The 21,927-nt window shown below is 41.5% G+C and overlaps 1 protein-coding gene and 1 pseudogene across 6 annotated transcripts in view; one reads left to right on the top strand and one right to left on the bottom strand.

Annotated features, from left to right (window-relative positions):
- Ccdc171 (coiled-coil domain containing 171) overlaps nt 1-21,927 on the bottom strand; it is a 305,368-nt gene that overhangs the window by 217,078 nt on the left and 66,363 nt on the right. For all 6 annotated transcript variants that reach the window (XR_005881376.1, XR_005881377.1, XM_040757219.1 and 3 more), the window contains one exon: nt 10,549-10,687. Coding sequence is in view for 4 of the 6 variants with exons in the window: in XM_040757219.1 (XP_040613153.1) it covers nt 10,549-10,687 (139 nt within the window). In the remaining 2 variants the exon portion in view is untranslated. The remainder of the gene's footprint in view (nt 1-10,548; nt 10,688-21,927) is intronic.
- LOC121144064 lies at nt 18,974-19,400 on the top strand (annotated as a pseudogene).

Below are 21,927 nucleotides of genomic sequence, written 5' to 3' on the forward strand. Positions count from 1 at the left end.
TACACTTAGATCTGAAGATTTGGAGCTAGGCACCTCAGATGGAGAGAACATGAGGTGTTTGCCTTTCTGGGTCTGAGTTACCTCACTCAATATACTCTTTTCTAGTTCCTATCATTTACCAGCAAAACTTGAAGACTGATCTCAGCCTAAATCCCCAGGAATATTGGTAAAAGACACTGGTATAGCTTCATTTGGTTATCTTTTTTCTTTTTTTGGTATTTTCAAGACAGGGTTTGTCTGTGTAGCTTTGGAGGCTGTCCTGGAACTCACTATGTAGACCAGGCTGGCTTCAAAATCACAGAGATCCGCCTGCCTCTGCTTCCCAAGTGCTAGGATTAAAGGCATACGCCACCAACGCCGGCTTCAAGAAAAAATTTTAAAAATACTTTTTAAAAAACTACTTCAAAGGGCTGGAGAGATGACTCTGCAATTAAGAACACTGGCTGCTCTTCTTGAGGACCTAGGTTCTATTTAGGCAACTAAATGGCGGCTCACAACCATCTATAACTCTAGTCCCAGGGGATTAGATGCCCTATGCTGGCCTCCATGGGCACCCAGCACACAACTAAGTACCACACAGACATACATGCAGGGAAATTTATAAAAATAGGTAAATGGTAAATTTTTAACTTTCTTTTATTCTTTGACATCATGCCTCTCAATCCCATTTATATCCCGAGCCATTCACATCTGCCCTCTGCCCTTGCTGCCCCCCCAATAAAATAAAATGTAAGAGAAAAATGAAAAGAAAAATAAAGGAAAAGAATCTTGTCATGGAAGTTACAATGTGACACAGTAAGTCATGCAGCAAACTCTTTTATCCATATATCCTTACTTGCAGGTGTTCATTGTTGAGTCATTGGTCTGGTTCCTACTACACTATTGATGCTGGACCTTCACTGGGACTCCTTTTGGACCAGCCCCTTCACGTGCTCCCACAGATCATGGATGGGATGGATATTGGGGTAGGCCAACTCATAAGCATGGTTTCTGGGCCTGGGTAGTTGCAGGGTTGGTCAGTCTTCCTCACCACCAGGGTGAGCTCTCAGCATTACCCTGGCTAGTTCACCCTATGCAGCCAGGAACAAGGGACAGGGACAATTTTTTCATGCCCTCAGGGTCAGCTCTCCCACACCTACACCATCAAGGGCAGTTCTACTGTGTTGCCCAGGCAAGGTACAGGGGCCACTTTCCTGAGTACTGCAGTTGGTGAGGGGCAGGAAGAGCTCTCCCACTCTTAAGACCTCAGGGTCAGCTCTCCCACCCACCGCAGGCAGCAAGGGGGAGGGGGACATCTCTCCCCACCACACATCACCATATGGCAAATTGGGGGGCAGACCTCCCATGCTCCTCTAGAAGCCAGTTCAGTGTTATTGTCAATAGGGTCAGCTCTGCTGTGCTGCCCAGGTGAGGTGCAGGGCCCACTGTTCTGAGAGCTATAGTTGGAAAGGGGGAGTGTCGGAACCTTCACCAACCACAGATGACAAGGGTAAGGAATAAATGATTTTTTTAAGAACTACTTTGAGATCCCATCTCACCCTCTCAGAATGGCTATCATCAAGAAAACTGACAACTAGGCTGACAAAGATACTAATACAGAAAGAAACCTTACTACTGCTGATTGGTATGTAAGCTGGCACAGCCATTATGAAAATAAGTATGAAGGTCTTGAAAAACCAAGCTAAAAATATCAAATGATCCCACCATATTTCTCCTACACATACACACAAAGGACTACAATCAATCACATCCATGTTTAGTGCTGCATTATTCACAACAGCAAAGAAATAGGAGCGGCCTGGATGTCCACCAGCTGGTGGATGGTTACTGAAAACGAGGTATATATACACAGCTGTAGAGAAAGATGGAGTCTGGGGAGATGGCTCAGTGGTTAAAACACACTATTCTTCCAGAGGACCTAAGTTCAGGCTCTGGGAACACTCAGCCCACAACTGCCTGTACTTCACAGGGATCTGTTGCCTCTGACCTCTATGAACACTACACACACACACACACACACACACACATAGTAAAAGTAAATCTAGAAAAAAAAACATAATGAAATTTGCAAGAAATACATGGATCTGGAAACTAGTCTACTAAGCAAGGTGACCCAGACTCAGAAATGCACACACTCATGTTCTCTCTCATGTGGTGTGGTGGTTGGAATGAGAATGACCCCACAGATTCAGATATTTGAACACTTGGTCTCCAGCACATGTCAAAGGAGAATGCTTACCTCCTAGCCATAGGCAAGCATGGAATGTACAGAGGGGTCTGGGAAAAGACATAACCCTATCCCCCCAAGGACATACCCTTGTGACCTACTTTCTCTAACAGGGCCTTACTTCCCAATAATGCCATCAAAATGTGAGTCTACCAACAGATTGGTCTGCTAATTAAGTCAGAGCTCTAGTGATTCTATTACCTCTCAGTGACCGGATCTACTACCTGTGGACCAATAGTTAATATTTGAAGCCTTTCAAGGGATACTTGTCATTACAGGGTGTTCATATAAATCAAAATCAGTCTCGCTGTCTCTGTCTCTCTGTCTCTCCCCTACATATTTTTACCATTTAATTTTTCCAAGGCTAAAACTAAGTTATATTTTCAAATTTTACTTACTTATGAATTTAGGAATCCAGGAATCCCCATGTAATAATTGCCTAAATATACAAAGACACACACTTGATAGACACAATTTTACAGTGTTAAATACTGAGGTCATTAAGAGAGAAGGTGATATTTACATGAGCTAAAAACAGTGCTCATGGATTAACAATATTTTTCTTTGTGAAAAATAGCAAACAATTTTTATTAAATTTTTAGAATAAAATATTCATTAATCCATTTGTTTTGAACATGTCCAACAAAATCAGGAAAATGCTCTCTACAAAATCCAATAGGGCATTTGAAGCAAAAATATCCAAGAATATTAACTTTACCACAAAAATAACAAGGCAAGAGCACTTCCAAAACTCTATCTAATGAGAGCACTTATTATTATTATGCAGTAAGTTAAGTCTCCAAAGCAGAGAAGATGTTCACATGACCTTTCAATCATAAGTTCTTCAGGGAATAAAACATTCTTTTCAGCAAAACCTCATGAGAACTAGAATTCCCTTTTCAATATATGGTCTCTCCTAGAGCTCCAGCTAAATATTACTGAGTGGCAGGAAAACAAATCTCAAGAAATGATGGACTTAAGGAAATTTCATTGAAGGAAGCACAGGCAAGTCATAACAAAGGCAATTTGAAGATGAAAGCTCCCCTGTTTCAGAAGCAGAGAATATCAAAACCCGGCTCTGGCTGACAGACCTGCTGCAGCTACTGAGGCTCGAGATGGTTTTCACAAGGTAATAGCTAAGCAGCTTATCCTAGAAATACAGTCTTATTCCTAGCTGATTGTTCAATTCGCAGATGTTACAAGGGAAAGCTACATTTTTAGTTTAAAAACGTAAGTTGTTTGTTTAGTGTGCCTATGTGAGGCATGATGTGCGCATGCGTGCAGGGGAGGGCATAGGAGCCGCTGGAGCGGGAGAGTGACAGGAGGACGTGAGCTGCCCTAGTCAAAATGTTTTCTAGGCAGTTCTATCAAGATTCATGCCCTATGTTCGTGTGAATATGAAACTAATTTGCCTTTTAAGTGTCCTATGCTGAAACTCAATGCTATGACATTAAAATCACCATATGACAACAATTTACTAACCAATGAATAAGAATTTCACTGTAATTAAACGCACCTGGGTTTATATCTGTTAAATAAAGCTTTAAAAACACCAAAAGAAAAAAAAAAGGTTGGGCAAGGGGTACACATCTTTGACTCCCAGCACTTGAGAGGCAGGCAGATCTCTGTGGCTTTGAGGCCAGCCTAATAATCTATATAGTGACTCTAGGCGAGCCAGAACTACATAGTTACATAGCGAGCCCTGATTTAAAAAAAAACAGCATTTACACAGTTTTGACTTTTCCAAAATTATGTTTTATATTTATACTGTATGTCTCGAAACAGAGGGGCAATTGCTTTGTGTGTTTGCTAACATTTTGGATGTCCTGTACGAGGTTATCTCTAAATTCTCTTCTAAATCTGTCCTAGTCTGTGCTGTACCAAGTTGTAGAGTGTTATTTCTGTCTCAGACTGCTGGAAACCCACGTGTCTTATTACTAGCACATGGCTTCACTAGACCTAAACAAGAAACACACTGTTAGCATGAAGAGAGAACTAGCCACGAGTGCTCTCTACTCCCCTCCCATTCCATACCAAAACACCTTTTCTTAACACAAATGCCAGAAAGAATACACAGGACCATGAAAACAATTCTATTCCCAAAACGAACAAGCCAAAAAAGGAGGAGGTGAAAGTCTATACATGAGTCAAATTATCTTCATAAGAAAAAGTATTGCCGGAATGTGGTGACACACACCTTTAATCCCAGCACTCAGGAGGCAGAGGCAGGAGGATCTCTGAGTTTGAGGCCAGGCTGGTCTACAGAGTGAGTTCCAGGAGAGCCAGTACTGCTTCACAGAGAAGACCTAACTCGAAAAAGAAAAGAAAAAGTATTAATTCAAAGCATAAGCCAGAGTTTTAAGATAACACTACAAAATTTCTGTTTTGTGTCTTTAACTTTTAATGGATATTTTTATTTCTATTTTCTTTTCCTATTTGGGATGGTTTCTAAGTGTGTGTGTATCTCTGCATGTGTAATGTGCACACCTGTGTAGGTGCAGCCCCTTACATGTGGAGCCTGAGGTGATGTCAGGACCCACCCTTGGTTGTCCCTCCACCTCACTGAAGGAGTCAGTGAAACCAGAGGTTGCCAATACGGCCTGTGTTACTAAACACTTTGCCTTGGTTTGTTGAGAACAAAATCAATAAATAGGTATATAAAAATATTTGGTTAACTTTGCACTACAAAAGGTTAAAAAAGGTAAAATTTATATATACATATTTTACCATAATAAGAAACAGAGAAAACAGAAACATATGTACCCTACACAGATGGGTAATTCCAATGCCACAAGCTGTGAATGATGAAATGAAATCCCAGGGGCAGGTGTGGGACATATCCCTATTAGTTGTTGGTCAGGAAGGCCTCAGAGGCCCCCAAAACAGTACAGCCTATTGCAATTGCTCTTGATTGCCCACAGAAGTAGATGGGAATACCCTAATACTGAAGACACCACACACATTGGTTGTAGGACATAGAAAAATCAATATGGAATAAAACCGGAAGCTCCCTCCCTGCTGGCTTTTATACACAGTTCCAGAAGGTGCAGTGCAGGTTATAGGGGAGAACACTCATCAACAGTTCTACCCAGCTGTGGATCTTGAGTCTATGATATCAGACTGTCAGGTAAGAGGTGCCCACTGTACAATTGTAACTTGACTTACAGGAGTGTTCTAGTTTTATTTCTGTTGCTGACATGAAATATTCTGACCAAAAGCAATATAGGAGAGTAAAGGATTTATTTTAGATTACTGGTTTTTGTCTGCCATTGAGAGAAGTTGGGGCAGGAACTTAAGCAGAAACCAAGGAGGAATTCTGTTTGCTGGCTATTTACTCATCTCTAGGTAGCGTTCTTATGAACCCAAGAACACTTTCCCAGGGAACAGTGTCACCCACAATGGACTGGGTCTTGCTACATCAATTAACAACCAAGACAGTCCAGACAGATAGGCCCCGGGTCAGTCTAATCATGGCAATCCTCCTACTGATACACCCCTTCTGAGGTGCATCGAGGTTGTAGCAAGTTGACAGTTAAGACCAACTGGGATAACTGCTCTCTGATTGGATCTGAGGTCCAATCCAGACAACAGAATCCATGCCTGCTTCCATAAACCTGGTCAAAACTTCATGTCGGAAGGAAACTTACATTCTATTTCTGAAGAAAACTTGTTTTATTACATTGATAGGTTGTTAAACCACTTTCTAAATACCTGTTATTGGCTGTGATCAGGGAGTTTCCTTTTTTTTTTTTTTTTTTTTTTTGGACAGGGTTTCTCTGTATAGCCTTGGCTGTCCTGGAACTCACTATGTAGAGCAGGCTGGCCTCAAACTCACAGAGATCTGCCTGCCTCTGCCTCCCAAGTGCTAGGATTAAGGGTGTGTGCCACCAATGCTGGACCCCAGAGTTTCTTATTGCAGTGGATGACTGTGAACATAAATTCTGGTCAAAATGTTATGAACAAGGAATGGTTGAGTATTCAACCCTGAACAGGATGTTAACCTCACCCACTCTACGGCTCAGAAAACACTGTAGAAGAAGGGGCAGAAAGAAATGAAAGCCGGATGGTGAACAAAAATGCTATCCTATAGGCATGACATGGTCCTTGCAATCATGAACTCAGAGAGAGTGCAGTTACCTGCTAGGCCTGTCAGCCATCAGTCACACAGATGGAGGAGGGGTTCCTGGAGCCCTATTACTCCCTGGGGAACTACTGGCTATTTAGCAATGCTGGGAGAGAGAGAGTAACTGTCTTTAAAGTTGTATAGCCACTGTTGAGACCACTGTTCCAAAGGATAGCTCCACACCCTGCTCATGTGGACAGCCCGGTTAAACAGAGTGGGTCACAAAACTAAACAAAAGACAAGGAAGGGACTTCAGAAAGGACTTTTAGGGAGAATGGGGTTGATGGCAATGGGAGGAAATTATGAAAGGGTGGGAGTGAGAGTAATCAGAATGTGTTGCGTGTGTGTGTGTGTGTGTGTGTGTGTGTGTGTGTGTGTGTACGTGCATGTCTCTAAAACTGTGAAATAAATGTTATTAAGAGAAACAAATAAGGGGGCTGGAGAGATGGCTCAAAGGTTAAAAGCACACAGGCTGTTCTTCCAAAGGTCCTAAGTTCAATTCCCAGCAAGTACATGGTGACTCACAATCATCTATAATGAAATCTTGTGCCCTCTTCTGGCATGCAGGAATACATGCAGTCAGAACATTATTCATAATAAATAAATCTAAATAAAAATTTTTAGAGAAAAACAAATAAAAAACATAAAGAGGGCTGGAGAGATGGCTCAGTGGTTAAAAGCACTTGTCTGCTCTTCCAGAGGTACTGAGTTCAATTCCCAGCAACCACATGATAGCTCACAACCACCTATAATGGGGTCAGATTTCTCCTCCTGGTGTGCATAAGCACGGAGCATTTATATACACAAAATATATGAATAAGTAAATCTTTTTAAAAAAACATAAAGAAAATTCATTCAATCTAGTAGTTTTAAGCTTCCTGTCTTTTTCCTTATTATCAAAATATCAATATTTACTAAAGGCAATGACAGAGGAATCAGAAAATCAAAAAAATATGACAATAAAATTTAGGAAAAGAAATAGTAACTTTTATAGAAAGTTATTAATAACTATAGAAAGAAAATATACTTACTGGGAATACTATTTTCACTCAATAATTTTTCACTAAATGATATTTACATATTTTAATAGTCAGGTAAGGAAATAACAATCATTTCAAAATGGCTCAGCAGGTAAAAGCACCTGCTGCTTCAGCCTGATGCCCTGATTCTGATTCTCTGGAACCCATAATAGAAGGTGAGAACCAACTTCCAAAAACTGCCCTCTGACCTCCACACATACTCACATATACATCATGCACACACAATAGTAATAATAAATAAAAGGAAACTTAAAGCAGAAAACACAGAAGGCCTCAGGGCTGGGATGTAAACTCAGTGGTACAGCTCTCACCTACTATGCAAGAGGCTAAGGTTTCAAACTTCAGAACTGCAGAAACAAACAACAACAATTAAAATTGAAAGACAAGGGTAATAGGAAAGGAAAAAAGCAGAGATGAAGAAAATAAGACATGCAAGAAAAAGATAAAATGCTATATTGTATGAAAATGCCAAAATGAAATTATGATGGCAAATCTTAATTGTTGCCTTGATAAGAAGATCCTCTGGGCATGACTGCCAGGGAAGCTCAGCTAAAGAGATGACCACTATGGTGGGTCATTCCCTGGGCTAAGATCCGGCACTGTGTAAAACAGAGGAAATGAGCTCACCCAGGCAGTAATCACTCTGCTTCCTGACTACAGATGAAATGTGACCAGCTCCCTCATGTCCCTCTGCTGTGACTCCCTCATCATCACGGATTTTAGCCTTCCACTGAGTCAAAATAAACCTTTTCTTCTGCCTGAAGTCACATTCGTTAGAGTATTTAATTACAGCAATAGAGAAACATAACTTAGAAACCCCATCACTGTGTACCAATTTTAACAATAAAAAATAAGACACAAAGAATTTGAGAGATGAAAGCAATAGAAAACATTATTAGTTTGACACATAAACTGCACATTGCTTAGGCTAAAACCCAATAATTTTTGAAACATCTCATTAGTTCTGTAACTGCTTTTAGTGACCTATAAAGCTTTAAAGACACAATTAGTCTACGACTTTCAGCACCCTTACCAAAACAATCACATTTAATAGAAAGAATGCCAAGCAAACAAAAGTTTCTGGTAAGTTAAAACTTGCCTTAGTTTAGACTATCCATTGACATGTAAAAGTCGAATTAAAATAAAATATCTATGACAATCAATTAAATTTTCTGATCACAAAAGCACCCGTAAACTCTGTGGTAAATTAAGTTAGTCTTGCTTTTTTAATCTATTCATTAGAGCTCTAGGCTAGGACTCAGAGAAATTGTGCATCTTACAGCAGTGCTAATGTCTGAATTCTGCACTCTTACACACTGACCCACTTTCCTAACTCCTGAGAACAATGTTTAGTAAGCAAGCAGACCAAATCCAGTCATCAGCTCTAATACCCTAGTGTATTTTCTCTACCGATTCATCCCTTTGAACTAAGAATTAAGAACCAGGACACGCACAACACAGCTCAGTGGTCGAGTGCTTGCCTAGAATGCAGAAGTCTAAATATAAACTGTGGGGGAAACAGAACAGTCTATGGCATATATGTTACACATATCAGTGAATGTACTCTAGAGTACACTAAGTAGGAGGGTCTTACCTTTGCAAACCCTACATTCTAATAACACACAATCCACATGGCAAATAGGATTAGCCCCTGAATCTGAGCATACTGACCATCTTATGATGATTAGGGCTATATATAAGGTAGGAACATTTGAAAATACTGAAGAGGACCTAGAAAAATGGGTCAGAGGTTGAGAGCACTGTGTCACAACTGCCTGCAGTTCAGCCCCAGGGGATCCAACACCTTCTTCTGTCCCCCTTAGACTATACATTCAGACCAAAATTCATACATGCAAAATAAATTTTTTTAAATCTCAAAAATAATTTTTAAATACCAAAAAGTTTTCATTCAATTCCACAATTACCTTTCTTCTTGGAAGCATTGATGACTACTGATACTTTGTTTGTTTGTTTGTTTTCAAGACAGGGTTTCTCTGGGTAACAGCCCTGGCTGTTCTGGAACTCACTTTGCAGACCAGTGTGGCCTTGAACTCACTGAGATCTACCTCCCTATGCTGGGATTATAGGCGTGTGCCACCACCACCACCTGGTAACCACTGATCCTTAATATACCCTTCCATTACATTCTTGATAAAGAAAAATAATATTCATTCTCCTCATTATGAAATCTCTAAGAGCTATGGAACATAACTGAAGCAGTCAAGGAAGTGTGTATGATGAAACAAAGCTTAAGGGAGTACAGTGTTACTACAAACTATGTCTTCTTCCCTGCTGTGATTCCCACCAAACTTTACAGAACAGACAGGCATTTTTTAATGGACAACAAATAACATTTTAATCAATACAAGTACAAAAATAGAATCATAAAATTAAAAATTCTGTAAAAAATATGTTAAAGAACCAGAACTCTGACAGATAAAAGGAAAGGCAGTCAGAACAACTAACATGAGCCAGAATGAAGAGTCCTAGACTACATGACAAGACTCTGGGCACATTCTGATGCCATGGGGAGATGATGATACCTTTCAAACAAAGTCTGGCTCACAAAAACAAATCAAGCCAGGTGGTGGCGCATGCTTTAGCCCTAGAACTTGGGAGGCAGAGGTAGGCAGATCTTTGAGGACAGGCTCCGAAGCTACACAGAGAAACACTGTCTCAAAAAAAACAAGTCTTTCTATTTCTAATCCTGGGGGTATGTTTAATAATGGACACAAGAAAGCACATCACAATAGTCAATTTGATTAGATATTTATGTAATATAATGTTTATGTACAAAATTGTTAGAAAATGAAGTCACTAAAATTATTGCTTATAAATCCTGATTATCTTCCACCTAGGTAAAATCATTCTATATACTTAGAGTAAAAAAAAGAGAAGAAAAATAATAACCTTTGAATACATTTTAAAATGTTCTATAACTGAGAATTATTAATTCAGTTGGTTTTTCCCAACTGTTCCAAGCTAGAGAGTTATGTATACATTTGATGTAACTGGTACTTCCAGTTTCAAACTTCTAACAATGTCACTAAAATTACTTTCACACTATTATCTCATGATACATGGTAGGGCATAAAATTGCTACACATCAAATATGGCCCAATAAAGTCATTGCCATAGGGTTTTATCTTTATCCTTACCATTACAAGTTCTTCTTGTAACTCACTGCAACTTTTTTCATTATATTGGAGTCTCTTTGAAAGATCTATAATTACTTTCTTCTGTTCTTCGATCTCTTCATTTAGTTTCTTGTTTTTGGAGAAATACTCTCTTTCTAATCTGGAAAGTTAAAAATGTCAGAGCAGGTTTTTCGAATGTACTTCTCTTTCACACAAGTAGGTGATGTTCTATATATCATGTTTACATGCCAAAAGTCTTTTTAATGCCAATTTTTTCCTTTTTCAAATTAAAAGGTTTATGCATTCTTGAATGAAAGACTTTAAGGGAATAACACTTCTTCTTTGATAGTAGGTATCTATACTGTGTCCAAGGTAACAGCAAGAGACTGGAATAGCATTTACGGGGTCTCACCATTATTTCTGATGAACAAAACCTACCCATCTCATTCAGTCAGTTCAGGAACTGCCTCAAGACTGATAAAAGTCAGTGGGGCGGGGCAGCGAGTATGTACGTTGCATGTGCATGAATATGCAAATGAACACATGTGTACATACAGACAAACACACATATACAGAGGAAACAGCAGGATAACAAGTGTTCCCCTTGAGACAATCTCTTACTGCCCCAAAGCTCATTGTTTTTGGCTGGCCAGCTATGCCTGACTTCCTACCTGGATCATAAGGATTCCAACTCAGGCTCCAATGACTACAGACCATGTGGTCTTACTGACTGAGCCATCTCCTGAGCCCCAAAGAAAATTGTCTTAAAATTAGTGGTGAGGTTATTAACATACAACAGAATTAACTTTTTTTTAAGGAAAAAGGGTTACATGAATAAAAAACCAATTCTGTATACAGTTTCTGTAAAAAATGGCTTATGTTTTTCTGTTTTGATTTCTTGCTTCTGCCCTACACAAACTAGAATTTAGTATGCTACGTGGCCACATTCAGACACCTAAGGAGCATTAAAACCATAATCTAGTTTGTAAAAGAGATAGTGATGCATGTAAAAAAAAAAAGCATTGATGATACGCTGGGACCTCTGACAGTGGAACCAATATTTATCCCTAGTGCACAAGTGGACTTTGGGATCCCATTTCCTATGGAGGAATACTCTGTCAGCCCAGATATATGGAGGAGGGCCTAGCTCCTCCCCCAAATGATGTGACAGACTTTGATAATTTCAGATGTAGACACTGAGTTTCCAGAGGAAACCACACACCACAAACAAAAGATCAAGAATCAAATGACTTCATACTTGCCCAACTCTTGAACTGAATAGCCAGCTGACCTATGAAAAGGGGTGAAGACCAAAAGCCATTTTCAGACTGTGTCTGCAAATCCCCCCCTCATATATAAGCTCTCTAAGAAGTTATTTTTATGATGCAGCAAATCAAAGGACAAGGGGCAAGAGATAAGAAATCAAGGGGCTTACAATGGAAGGAGTCAGAGGAATTCCAAGGAGGATGTTAAAGACAGGTCCTAACCGGACATTGGTGGAACATGCCTTTAATCCCAGCACTCAGGAGGCAGAGGCAGGCAAATCTCTGTGAGTTCGAGGCCAGCCTGGTCTACAGAGTGAGTTCCAGGACAGCCTCCAAAACAATACAGAGAGACCCTATCTCAAAAAACCAAAACAAAAAAAAAAAAAAAAAGACATGTCCTAACAGGAAATCTGAAAAGTCAGATTGAGGAGACAGATAGGACGCAGAGGGATACCTTAGAAATGAACACAGTACAACAGAATTTGGGGTCTGCTAGACTTTAGGAATACCTAGAGGTTGGAGAGCTGTCTCAGTGGGAAGAGTGCTTGCTGCTCTTCAGTCGGGTCCCAGAGGTCCTGACTTCAGTGGCTCATAACCATCTGTAACTCTTTGATACCCTGTTCTGTCATCCACAAGTATCCACATACACACGGTATCCATTCACACAGACACACACAAATAAAAAATACAAAAATTAATCTAAATCAAAAATAGACAGGCAGCCAGGCATGGTGGGACACTCCTTCAATCACAGCACTAGGGAGGCAGAGGCAGGTGGATCTCTGTGATTTGAGACCAGCCTGGCCTACATAGTAAGTTCCAGACCATTGAAAGCTGCATAGAAAGACCTTATCTCAAATAATAAGGGAAAATAAAAACAAAAAGAATATTTCAATGATTGGTTAATCAAGCAAACTCATTGTGTACGTTAGAGTTGGCACACCTTTAATCACAAAGCTCAGGAGGAAGAGGCAGGTGGATCTCTAAGTTTAAGGCCAGCCTGGTCTACAGAGTCAGCTCCAAGAGAGCCGGGCTACACAGAGAGACCCTGTTCCAAAAGAAAAAAAAAGGTTTACTTAACCACAAGCTAATCTCATTCATGAGGTAATAAGCAACTAGGAACTGCTTTTTTCATTTGCTGACTCAGCAGCGCTCTCTCTCTCCCTCTCTGTCTCTCTCTCTGTCTTTCTCTCTCTCTCTGTCTCTCTCTCTCTGTCTCTCTCTCTCTCTCTGTCTCTCTCTCTGTCTCTCTCTCTCTGTCTCTCTCTCTCTCTCTCTCTCTCTCTCTCCTCTCTCTCTCTCTCTCGGCATCGGGATAAGACATGAGCAAAGCATATGGCAACAAGAAAAAACAAAACATACAATGATTGCTATGAAGATAAATAAAGAAGAGTTACCAAAAAAATGGTGTAGGAAGGAAAAAAGGATGCTGAACTCAGAGTATCACTCTGGAGAATAAAAAGCAGGAAGGAACAAGTAAACATTGCGTGAGAGAAGCAAACCGCAGCGACCAGTCAGTAGAGGCTACTTCATACTATCTAAAGGTAGGAACAAAGCATGGAAGAACATGCATGGCATGCAATCTTAAAATCTGAAGCTGGGGACTGGAGAGATGGCTCAGCAGTTAACAGTACTTGCAAGAAAATGAGTTCCATTCCCAGCACCCACACTGGGTGACTCCAAACTGCCTGTAAGTGCAGCTCCTGGGGATCCAGCATCAACTTCTAGCCTCCATCCATATGAACTTACCTGCCCCCCCATACACACACACTTAGAAATATAACCTTTTTACAATAAAATACAATTGGTTTTCCAAAAACAAGGTTTCTCTGCGTAGCTTTGGAGCCTGGCCTGGAACTAGCTCTTGTAGACCAGGCTGGTCTCGAACTCACAGAGATCCTCCTGCCTCTGCCTCCTGAGTGCTGGGATTAAAGGCGTGTGCCACCACCTCCAATACAATCTTTTTACAACTAAAATATCAAGTTAATATCAAAGCAACAGCAGTAAAAATTAAGCAATTGCCGTACATGAAAAGAAACTGGAAGTCAAAGACAAAGGCATCAAGTCACTGTTTCTCATGATTCTAGCAGGACTGTTTTACTCTTTAAACAATGTACAGGAGTTAACTAGTACTCAACAAATACAAAATTAAATTTATGTATCATTTGTGCCATTTTTAAAATTCAAACCCTAGGGTTGGTGCTGGAGCGATGGCTCTGCAGTTACAAGCACTTGTTGCTCTTACAGAGGGTCTGGGTTCAGTTGCCAGCACCCACACGGTAGCTGTCAACCACCTATATAAAACTCTAGCTCTGGAAGACCCGACATCTCCTCTGGCCTCTATGTGCAATGGTGCAGAGACATACATGCAGGCAAAAAAAACCATAAACATCAAATAAAAATAATAAATCTTTTAAAAAGGTAAAACCCTATGATCACTAAAATGAGGAGCCCTTCTGTTAGCAATGTGATATAAAGAAGCTGACCCCTCCACTTCTAACACCACAACCAAGAAGACTGTGTGAGGAAAGAAGTGCTGGTTAGGGAGCGCCTGTGTCTGGCTCCCTGAGAGTCGGGGCTAACAAGCAGACAGCTGGGAAAAGCCTAGAGCCAGGATGTCTCCATATGTACAGGAGTCTGATTTTTAAGTTCCACTAACAGTTTGTCAATAACATGTGTTTTCTAAAACAATCTCTTCAGACTATATTTTAGCAAGAATGTAAATAACAATGCAACCAAATAAAAACACTGTTTTTATTCAGAAATGTATTTAGAAAAAAAAAGGCACTCCTTGGGCGTTGGTGGCGCACGCCTTTAATGCCAGCACTAAAGAGGCAGAGGCAAGCAGATCTCTGTGGGTTTGAGGCCAGCCTGGTCTACAGAGCAAATGCCAGGATAGGCTCCAAAGCTACACAGAGAAACCCTGTCTTGGAAAGAAAAAAGGAAGGAAGGAAGGAAGGAAGGAAGGAAGGAAGGAAGGAAGGAAGGAAGGAAGGAAGGAAGGAAGGAAGGAAGGAAGGAAGGAAGGAAAAAGAAAAGCACTCCTAATTATTGAGGAACACAAGAAATAAAATCTATATGCAGTCTATTGAATATCATACCTTTAAAGTCACTTTTCAATACAAAAAAATGATATTTCAGTGTAGACTGGATTTGAGGATTGCCATAATCTTTTCCCTACTATTGTCCAACAATCAATTACATAACTGATTAAGATCAAACTATATTTTAAAACTCTAATCCAAAATCATTGAAAAGCTTCTCCTGCAAGTTTTAGATTTAAAGAAATTTTACATCTAAGAAAATGTAGTAATAGAAATGTGGTATACTCTACCTAAAACAATTTCATATTGGGACAGCTAAGAAACTGTGAATTAGAAATGCAGATGTGTCATACATATCTTTTCTTGCCACCCAATGAAATCCAGGCAAGAAACAACTTTAGCAGCCTCATCCAGGGACAGTGCCCATGTGAGGTGAAGATGGCCATGTATTCTGAGGTGGCCTTGGGGACTGGCGCTCCTGGGCTTCCCTGCCTCATGTGGGTGTGGGGCCCAGCTGGCACCCCCTACTGTGGCCTAGAAAGCTGTTAGCAAAAGAGGAAAGCACCTCCCTTGCCAGGAGTTGAAAGTGAGGCTCAGGCTTGCAGTTTGTCTAGAATCATTTAGGTCCCAAAAAGAAAAGGACACCCTCCCTTTACAGTACCTCATTCCCACCCTCTAGGAAGAGATTTTTAGTGGACTACCTAAAGAAACAGTAAGTCAGGCTATAGTTATTCAGAACAACTTTCCCATTTCCCTATGAAGATAACTTCACCCATGGACACTTATTAAGGTGTTGCTTGTCAGTGACTGGATTGTAGCAGGTGACATACAGCACAAAATGCAGGATGCCTTTTTTTAGACAATATCCAAATAATCCAGGTCACCAAGATCCCCATTCTCAACAACCATAGGTATGACTCACAAAGACTGGGGCATTCATGCACTTGAGTTAAGTTCCTCTAGAACACTCCCAGGAACTGAAGAAGACAACCCTAAAAGTCTTTCTATTTCTGTCCAGGCAATAGTATCGCACACCTTTAACCACAGCACTTGGGAGGCAAAGGCAGGCAAATCTCCGTGAGTTCGAGACCAGCTTGATCTACAAGAGCAAGTTTCAGGACAGGTTCCAAAGCTATACAGAGAAACCCTGTCTCAAAAACAAAACAAAAAAGTCTCTCCATTTCTAAACCTGGGAGTGTGGTTAATAATGGACACAAGACTAGATCTTTCCAATTGACAAGGATTAAGGATCAACAATACTATGGCAATTCCTGGATCATGGGGTATTTCATTGGAACTCTGGGAAATGAAAGATGATATGCTGACCAAAAGTGATAAAAAGCACATTTCACAGGTATATGAAATGGGTATATGCTCACATTACTCATAAGGACTTAAAAGGGCATTTCCCAGGAGACCACAAACCTTGACAACTGCAAACTGTGGCTCTGGCTTTCAACAACAAGAACAAGGACTTTGGAACAGTACCTCAGAATGGATACTTAGATCTCTAAATGCTAAAAACACATTATCCAAGTTCCTGTCTATCACAATGACATAACAATGCATGTCTGGCCCACGGTAGTAAATAGTCAGAGTAAATAGTGGGTTCTCAAGCTCATGTCTCCTTTTCAATACATGGCAGCTGTCAGACGGAATCAAGTCTGTCTGTTCCAGGAATGAGGCACTGCAGTCAGGTCAGTGAGCTTATACAAACACATCATCACTGTGGGCACAGGGCAGGGATTGCTGCTACTCTGTATAAGAGCTCAGCGATTGCTGGAAGAAAGGCTCTCAGACTGTTATGGGTCCAAGCCCTGATAAGCTAGGGAAAATCAGACATGAGTGTTCGCCTAATGCTCTTTACATCCACTGCTACAACTGGTCTAAAATGGACTAAAATCTTTCTGTCGGGATGCTCTTGACCTTCACAGTCCCTTGGAACTTTGCTAAGCTCTGGATTTAACGGCGCTCTCTCCCAAAATACAGATTTGAGCTAGCTTCCGCTTTCCGTGTCCTTGTTTGTTCTTCTTTATTTTTCCAGTTGTGGAAAACTTCCCTACAGTCTGCCCATGGTTTAGGAATAGCAGGAACCTCTGTGCAGAGATCCAAAGTGGGGGTTGTTTTTATTTCTGATAGTTTTGTTGTTGCTTGTTTGTTCTAATAATCAGAATTTTACTGGGTTTCCTTTCTGGTTTCTCAACCAAACATTTTCTTGAATCCCTACCCTGTAACTACCATACAATTTAGCTACACCACTCCTGAGAATATGCCCCAAAGACCTTATCTCTTACGGCAGAGATACTATACATTCATGCTCAATGTTGCCCTATTCACCACAGCTAGGAGAGTCTCAACCTAAACAACCACAAACTGATGAAGGGATAATGAAGAAGTGATACAACTACACAACGGAGTATTACTTAGCTGTTGTGGCAGTTTGAATGTAACTGGCCCCCATGCATTCACAGGGAATGACACTAATAGGAGGCATGGCTTTGTTGGAGTAGGTATAACCTCAATGGGCAAAGTATGTCACTGTGGGGGCAGGTTTTGAGGTCTCATATATACTTGATACTGCCCAATAAGACACACCACTTCCTGTTGCCTTCTGATCAAGATGTAGACAGCACCATGCCTACCTGAACACCATCATACCCCCATGTCATTATGATAATGTACTAAACCTCTGAAACTGTAAGCCACCACCTCAATGAAATGCTTTCCTTTATAAGAATTGCCATGGTCCAAGACCCAGCAATTCTACTCTTAGGCATATATCCAAAAGATGCACATTCATACAACAAGGATGTCTGTTCCACTATGTTTATAGCAGCACTATTTGTAATAGCCAGAACCTGGAAGCAACCTAGATGCCCCTCAACTGAAGAGTGGACAGAGAAAATGTAGTACTCCATTTACACAATGGAGTACTACTCAGTGGAAAAAAAATGGAATCTTGAAATTTGCAGGCAAATGGACAGCACTAGAAGAAACCATCCTGAGTGAGGTAACCCAGTCACAAAAAGACAAACATGGTATGTACTCACTCATATATGGATTTTAGACATGGATCAGGGCGAGTGTCAGTCCCACTGCCAGAGATACTGGGAAACTGGAAGGATCCCAAGAGAGATATACATGGTAATCTAGAGAAGGTGGAATGAGGCAAGATCTCCTGAGCAGACTGGGAACATAGTGGGGAGGAGAAAGGGAGCCAAAAAAAAAGAGAAGGGAAGAAGAGGAGGGGAGAGGAGGACATGGGGAAGCAGGAAGGTTGAGTCGGGGGAAGAATAGAGGAGAGCAGAAAGAGAGATACCATAATAGAGGGAGTCATTTTAGGTTTGAGGAGAGATCTGGCACTAGTGAGATTTCCAGAGATCTACAAGGATGACACCAACTGGCAAAGTAAGCAATATCGGAGAGACTTCCTTAATAGCCCCTCCCTGATGATAAGATTGATGACTACCTTATTATATGCCATCCTAGAACCTCCATCCAGTGACTGATGGAAACAGAGACAGACACCCACAGCTAAACACTGAACTGAACTCCTGGAACCCAGTGACAGAGAGAGAGGACTGATGAGCAAAGGGGTCATGACTGACTGGTGAAACCCAGAGAAACTGCTGACCTGAACAAGAGGGAGATTTTGGACCCCAGACTGATGGCTGAGAGGCCAGAATGGGACTGAGCCAGACCCCCTGAAAGTGGGTGTCAATGAGGAGGCCTAGGAAGTTTTAGGTAATACATCAGTATTTATACCTGGCACACAAATGGACTTTGCATGCCCATCTCACAATGAGGGATGCTCTCTCAGCCTGGACACTTGGGGGAGGGCCTAGGCCCTGCCCTGGATGAAATGACAGACTCTGGAGATCCCCCATGGAGAACCTCACGCTCCCTGGGGAATGGAGTGGGATTTGGGGGTGGGGAGTGCTGGGGGAGCAGGGGAGGGAGAGGGAGCTGGAATTGACATGTGAAGCATGTCATATGAAGTTTGTTTCATATGTATATAAAGAGTGATTGCAGAGGACCTGGGTTATGTCCAACATTAACATGGCAGCTCACAGCCATTTCTAGCCAAAAAAAAAAAAAAAAAGAGTGGCTATGGTCATTTTCCTTTCTGCCACCACCATGCCATCCAAACTAAGGGAAACCTAGAAACTCCGGGGCCACATGAGCCACGGCCCTGACCACTTCTGTAAACACTGCAAGCATCCAGGAAGCCTGGGGAATGCTGGAGGCATGCATTACCACAGGATCAACTTCAACAAATCTTATCCAGGTTACTTCAAGAAAGCTGGTATGAGAAACTGCCACTTCAAGAGAAACCAGAGCTTCTGTACACTGTCAGCCTGGACAAACTGTGGATACTGGTCAGCGGTCAATGCTGCAAAGAACAAGACAACAGGTGCTCCCATCACTAATGTTGTGGGATCGGGCTAGTTCTGGGGTTGGAAAGCTCCCTAAGCAGCCTGTCATCATGAAAGTCAACTTTTTCAGCAGAAGAGATGAAAAGATAAAGGGTGTTGGACATGCCTGTGTCCTCCTGGTGACTTGAAGCCACCCAGGGAAGTTAACAAAATGCTAACGTTTTCCAAAAACAATAAATAAAGGTGCCTCTTCACAGCAACAGAAACCCTAAGACAGCTGTAAAGAGAAATTACATCATGAAATTTGCAAGTAAGTGACTAAAACAAAAAAAAATGATACAAAGTGAGGTTCCCCCAAGCTGCATACCATCTCTCCTATCAGAGTCATAGCTCCAAATTTTCTTTACTATGGTTGAGACAGAGTTTCTCTGTGTAGCCTTGGCTATCCTGGAACTCACTCTGTAGACCAGGATGGCCTCAAACTGAGATCTGCCTCCTCCTATCTCCCAAGTGCTGGGATTAAAGACATGTGCCACTACCACCTGGCCAAATTTTCCGTCTGTGTGTTTAGCAGGAAGAATACATAGAAGCTAGGAAACTAGAAATGAGCCACTGGCTTGTGGAGGACTCATGGGATGTGGTAAAATATATGTGAAATTAAAGCGGAGAGGGAGATTACTAGAGGCAGAAGAGCTCAAGCAGACAATGGAAAGATAGGGGCAGGAAACTGAGGGGCCAGGGGAGACTTAACTAAAATGAAGTGTGCATGAAGAAGCTACATGGGACCTATGACCTTGCAATCCAAAAAACAAAAACATGTAACAGAATAGGGATAGCAGAGCATATGTTATATGAAAGAAGACGGGAGAGGCCCCATAAACTGCCCAGGCCTCCCAACTGACACCCACATTCAGGGGCCTGGAGGAAGTTCCACCAGGGATACCCCACATAGTGAGCAATGCTACTCCCACGTTCAAGGGGTCTGGAGGAAGTTTCACCAGGGATACCCCACATAGTGAGCAATGCTACTCCCACGTTCAAGGGGCCTGGAGGAAGTTTCACCAAGGATACCCCACATAGTGAGCAATGCTACTCCCAGAAGACAGGGATATCAAAGGAAAATCTCAGGGACAGGCACAGGTCACCTTCTGTACTGGTTAGGTTTTGTTTGTTTGTTTGTTTGTTTATCAGCTTTACAAGCCAGGATCAAAGAAGAACCTCAATTGAGAAAATGCCTCCATCAGACTTGCCTACAGGCAAAAATGTAGGGGGAATCTTCTTGTGTAGTGATTGATGTGGTTCCCACTCAGCTTGAGTTCCTACCTTGGCTTCCAGGCATGTAAGGCAAACAAACCCTCCCTCCCCAAGTTGCTTTCAGTCATGGTGTTTATCACAGCAATAGATAAGAAACTAAGAAACTTCCCAACAAGTTACTAATCAAAGAGTCTCCAGAGCCACACAGCTACTATCACTGCCTTGGCTTCTAACAGAACTAGATGTTAAGACTCTACTGCTGAAGACACCACATGGTTTGGTTTCAGGACACAGAGAAATCAATGTTGAAATGGCCAGGTAACTCTCCTTGATGGCTAGGTTTCAAGCTGAGTGGGAACCTGGAGGCAAGAGCCAGCATGGTAACTGTGGAGGAGTGCTGCTTACTGGCTTGCTCCCCATGACTTGCTCACCTTGCTTTTTATACAGCTCAGGACCTCCTACCCAGGGTTGATACCATGCACAATGAATGGGTTGGGATCTTGTTGAGCTGTCTCATTGGCCCTTAATTGAATTTCATGCATTCTCTAGGATCACATTCTATACATGTTAGTCTCAGGACAGAGTTTTCATTTATTTTCTCTTAATCATTGCTTGAATCTGCACATTTAATATGTTTGAATTCTATGCTGCTTAATATTTGAACACACATTTGAATAGTTGAAAGAATTCAAACAGCTCAACAAGTAAGGTGCCTGCCACACAAACCCAGAGACCTGGGTTTGAAACCCTGAAGCACATAAAGGTGAAAGAACACTGACTCCCCAAAGATTTCTTTTGATCGCTACAAACATGCCCCCACAAACAGTAACAAATTGTTTTACAAGGAAAGGAGAAATCTTGGCTAAGAAGTACCTCTTAAGCTAAACAACAGTGGAACACGGCTGTAACTCCAGCTGACTAGGAAGGCTGAAGCAGAAGCATTTCAAGTGTGAGGGCACCTAGACTACATAAAAAGTTCATGACTGCCAGGTGATGGTGGGGAACACCTTTAATCCCAGCACTCGGGAAGCAGAGGCAGGCGGATCTCTCTGAATTCAAGACCAGCCTGGTCTACAAGAGCTAGTTCCAGGACAGCCTCCAAAGCCACAGAGAAACCCTGTCTCAAAAAACAAAACAAACAAACAAACAAAAAAGCTCATGACCAGTCTGAACACCTATGCAGAACTTTATCTCAATACAAAAACAGAACAGGGAGTTAGGTGTGATAGCATGAACTTTTTTTTTTTTTTTTGGAGACAGGGTTTCTCTGTATACCTTTGTAGACCAGGCTGGCCTCAAACTCATAGATATCTGCCTGCCTCTGCCTCCCGAGTGCACCACCACCGCCCAGGTGAGCCACCACTGCCAGGCAGCATGAACCTTTAATCCTAACAAGTGAGAGGCACAGGCAGGGATACATAGGCTATACTCTCCCAAAATAAAAAAACACACACATACACA

The sequence above is a fragment of the Mesocricetus auratus genome, unplaced genomic scaffold (genome assembly GCF_017639785.1).
Source record: "Mesocricetus auratus isolate SY011 unplaced genomic scaffold, BCM_Maur_2.0 Super-Scaffold_100014, whole genome shotgun sequence".
NCBI classification, from domain to species: Eukaryota; Metazoa; Chordata; class Mammalia; order Rodentia; family Cricetidae; genus Mesocricetus; species Mesocricetus auratus.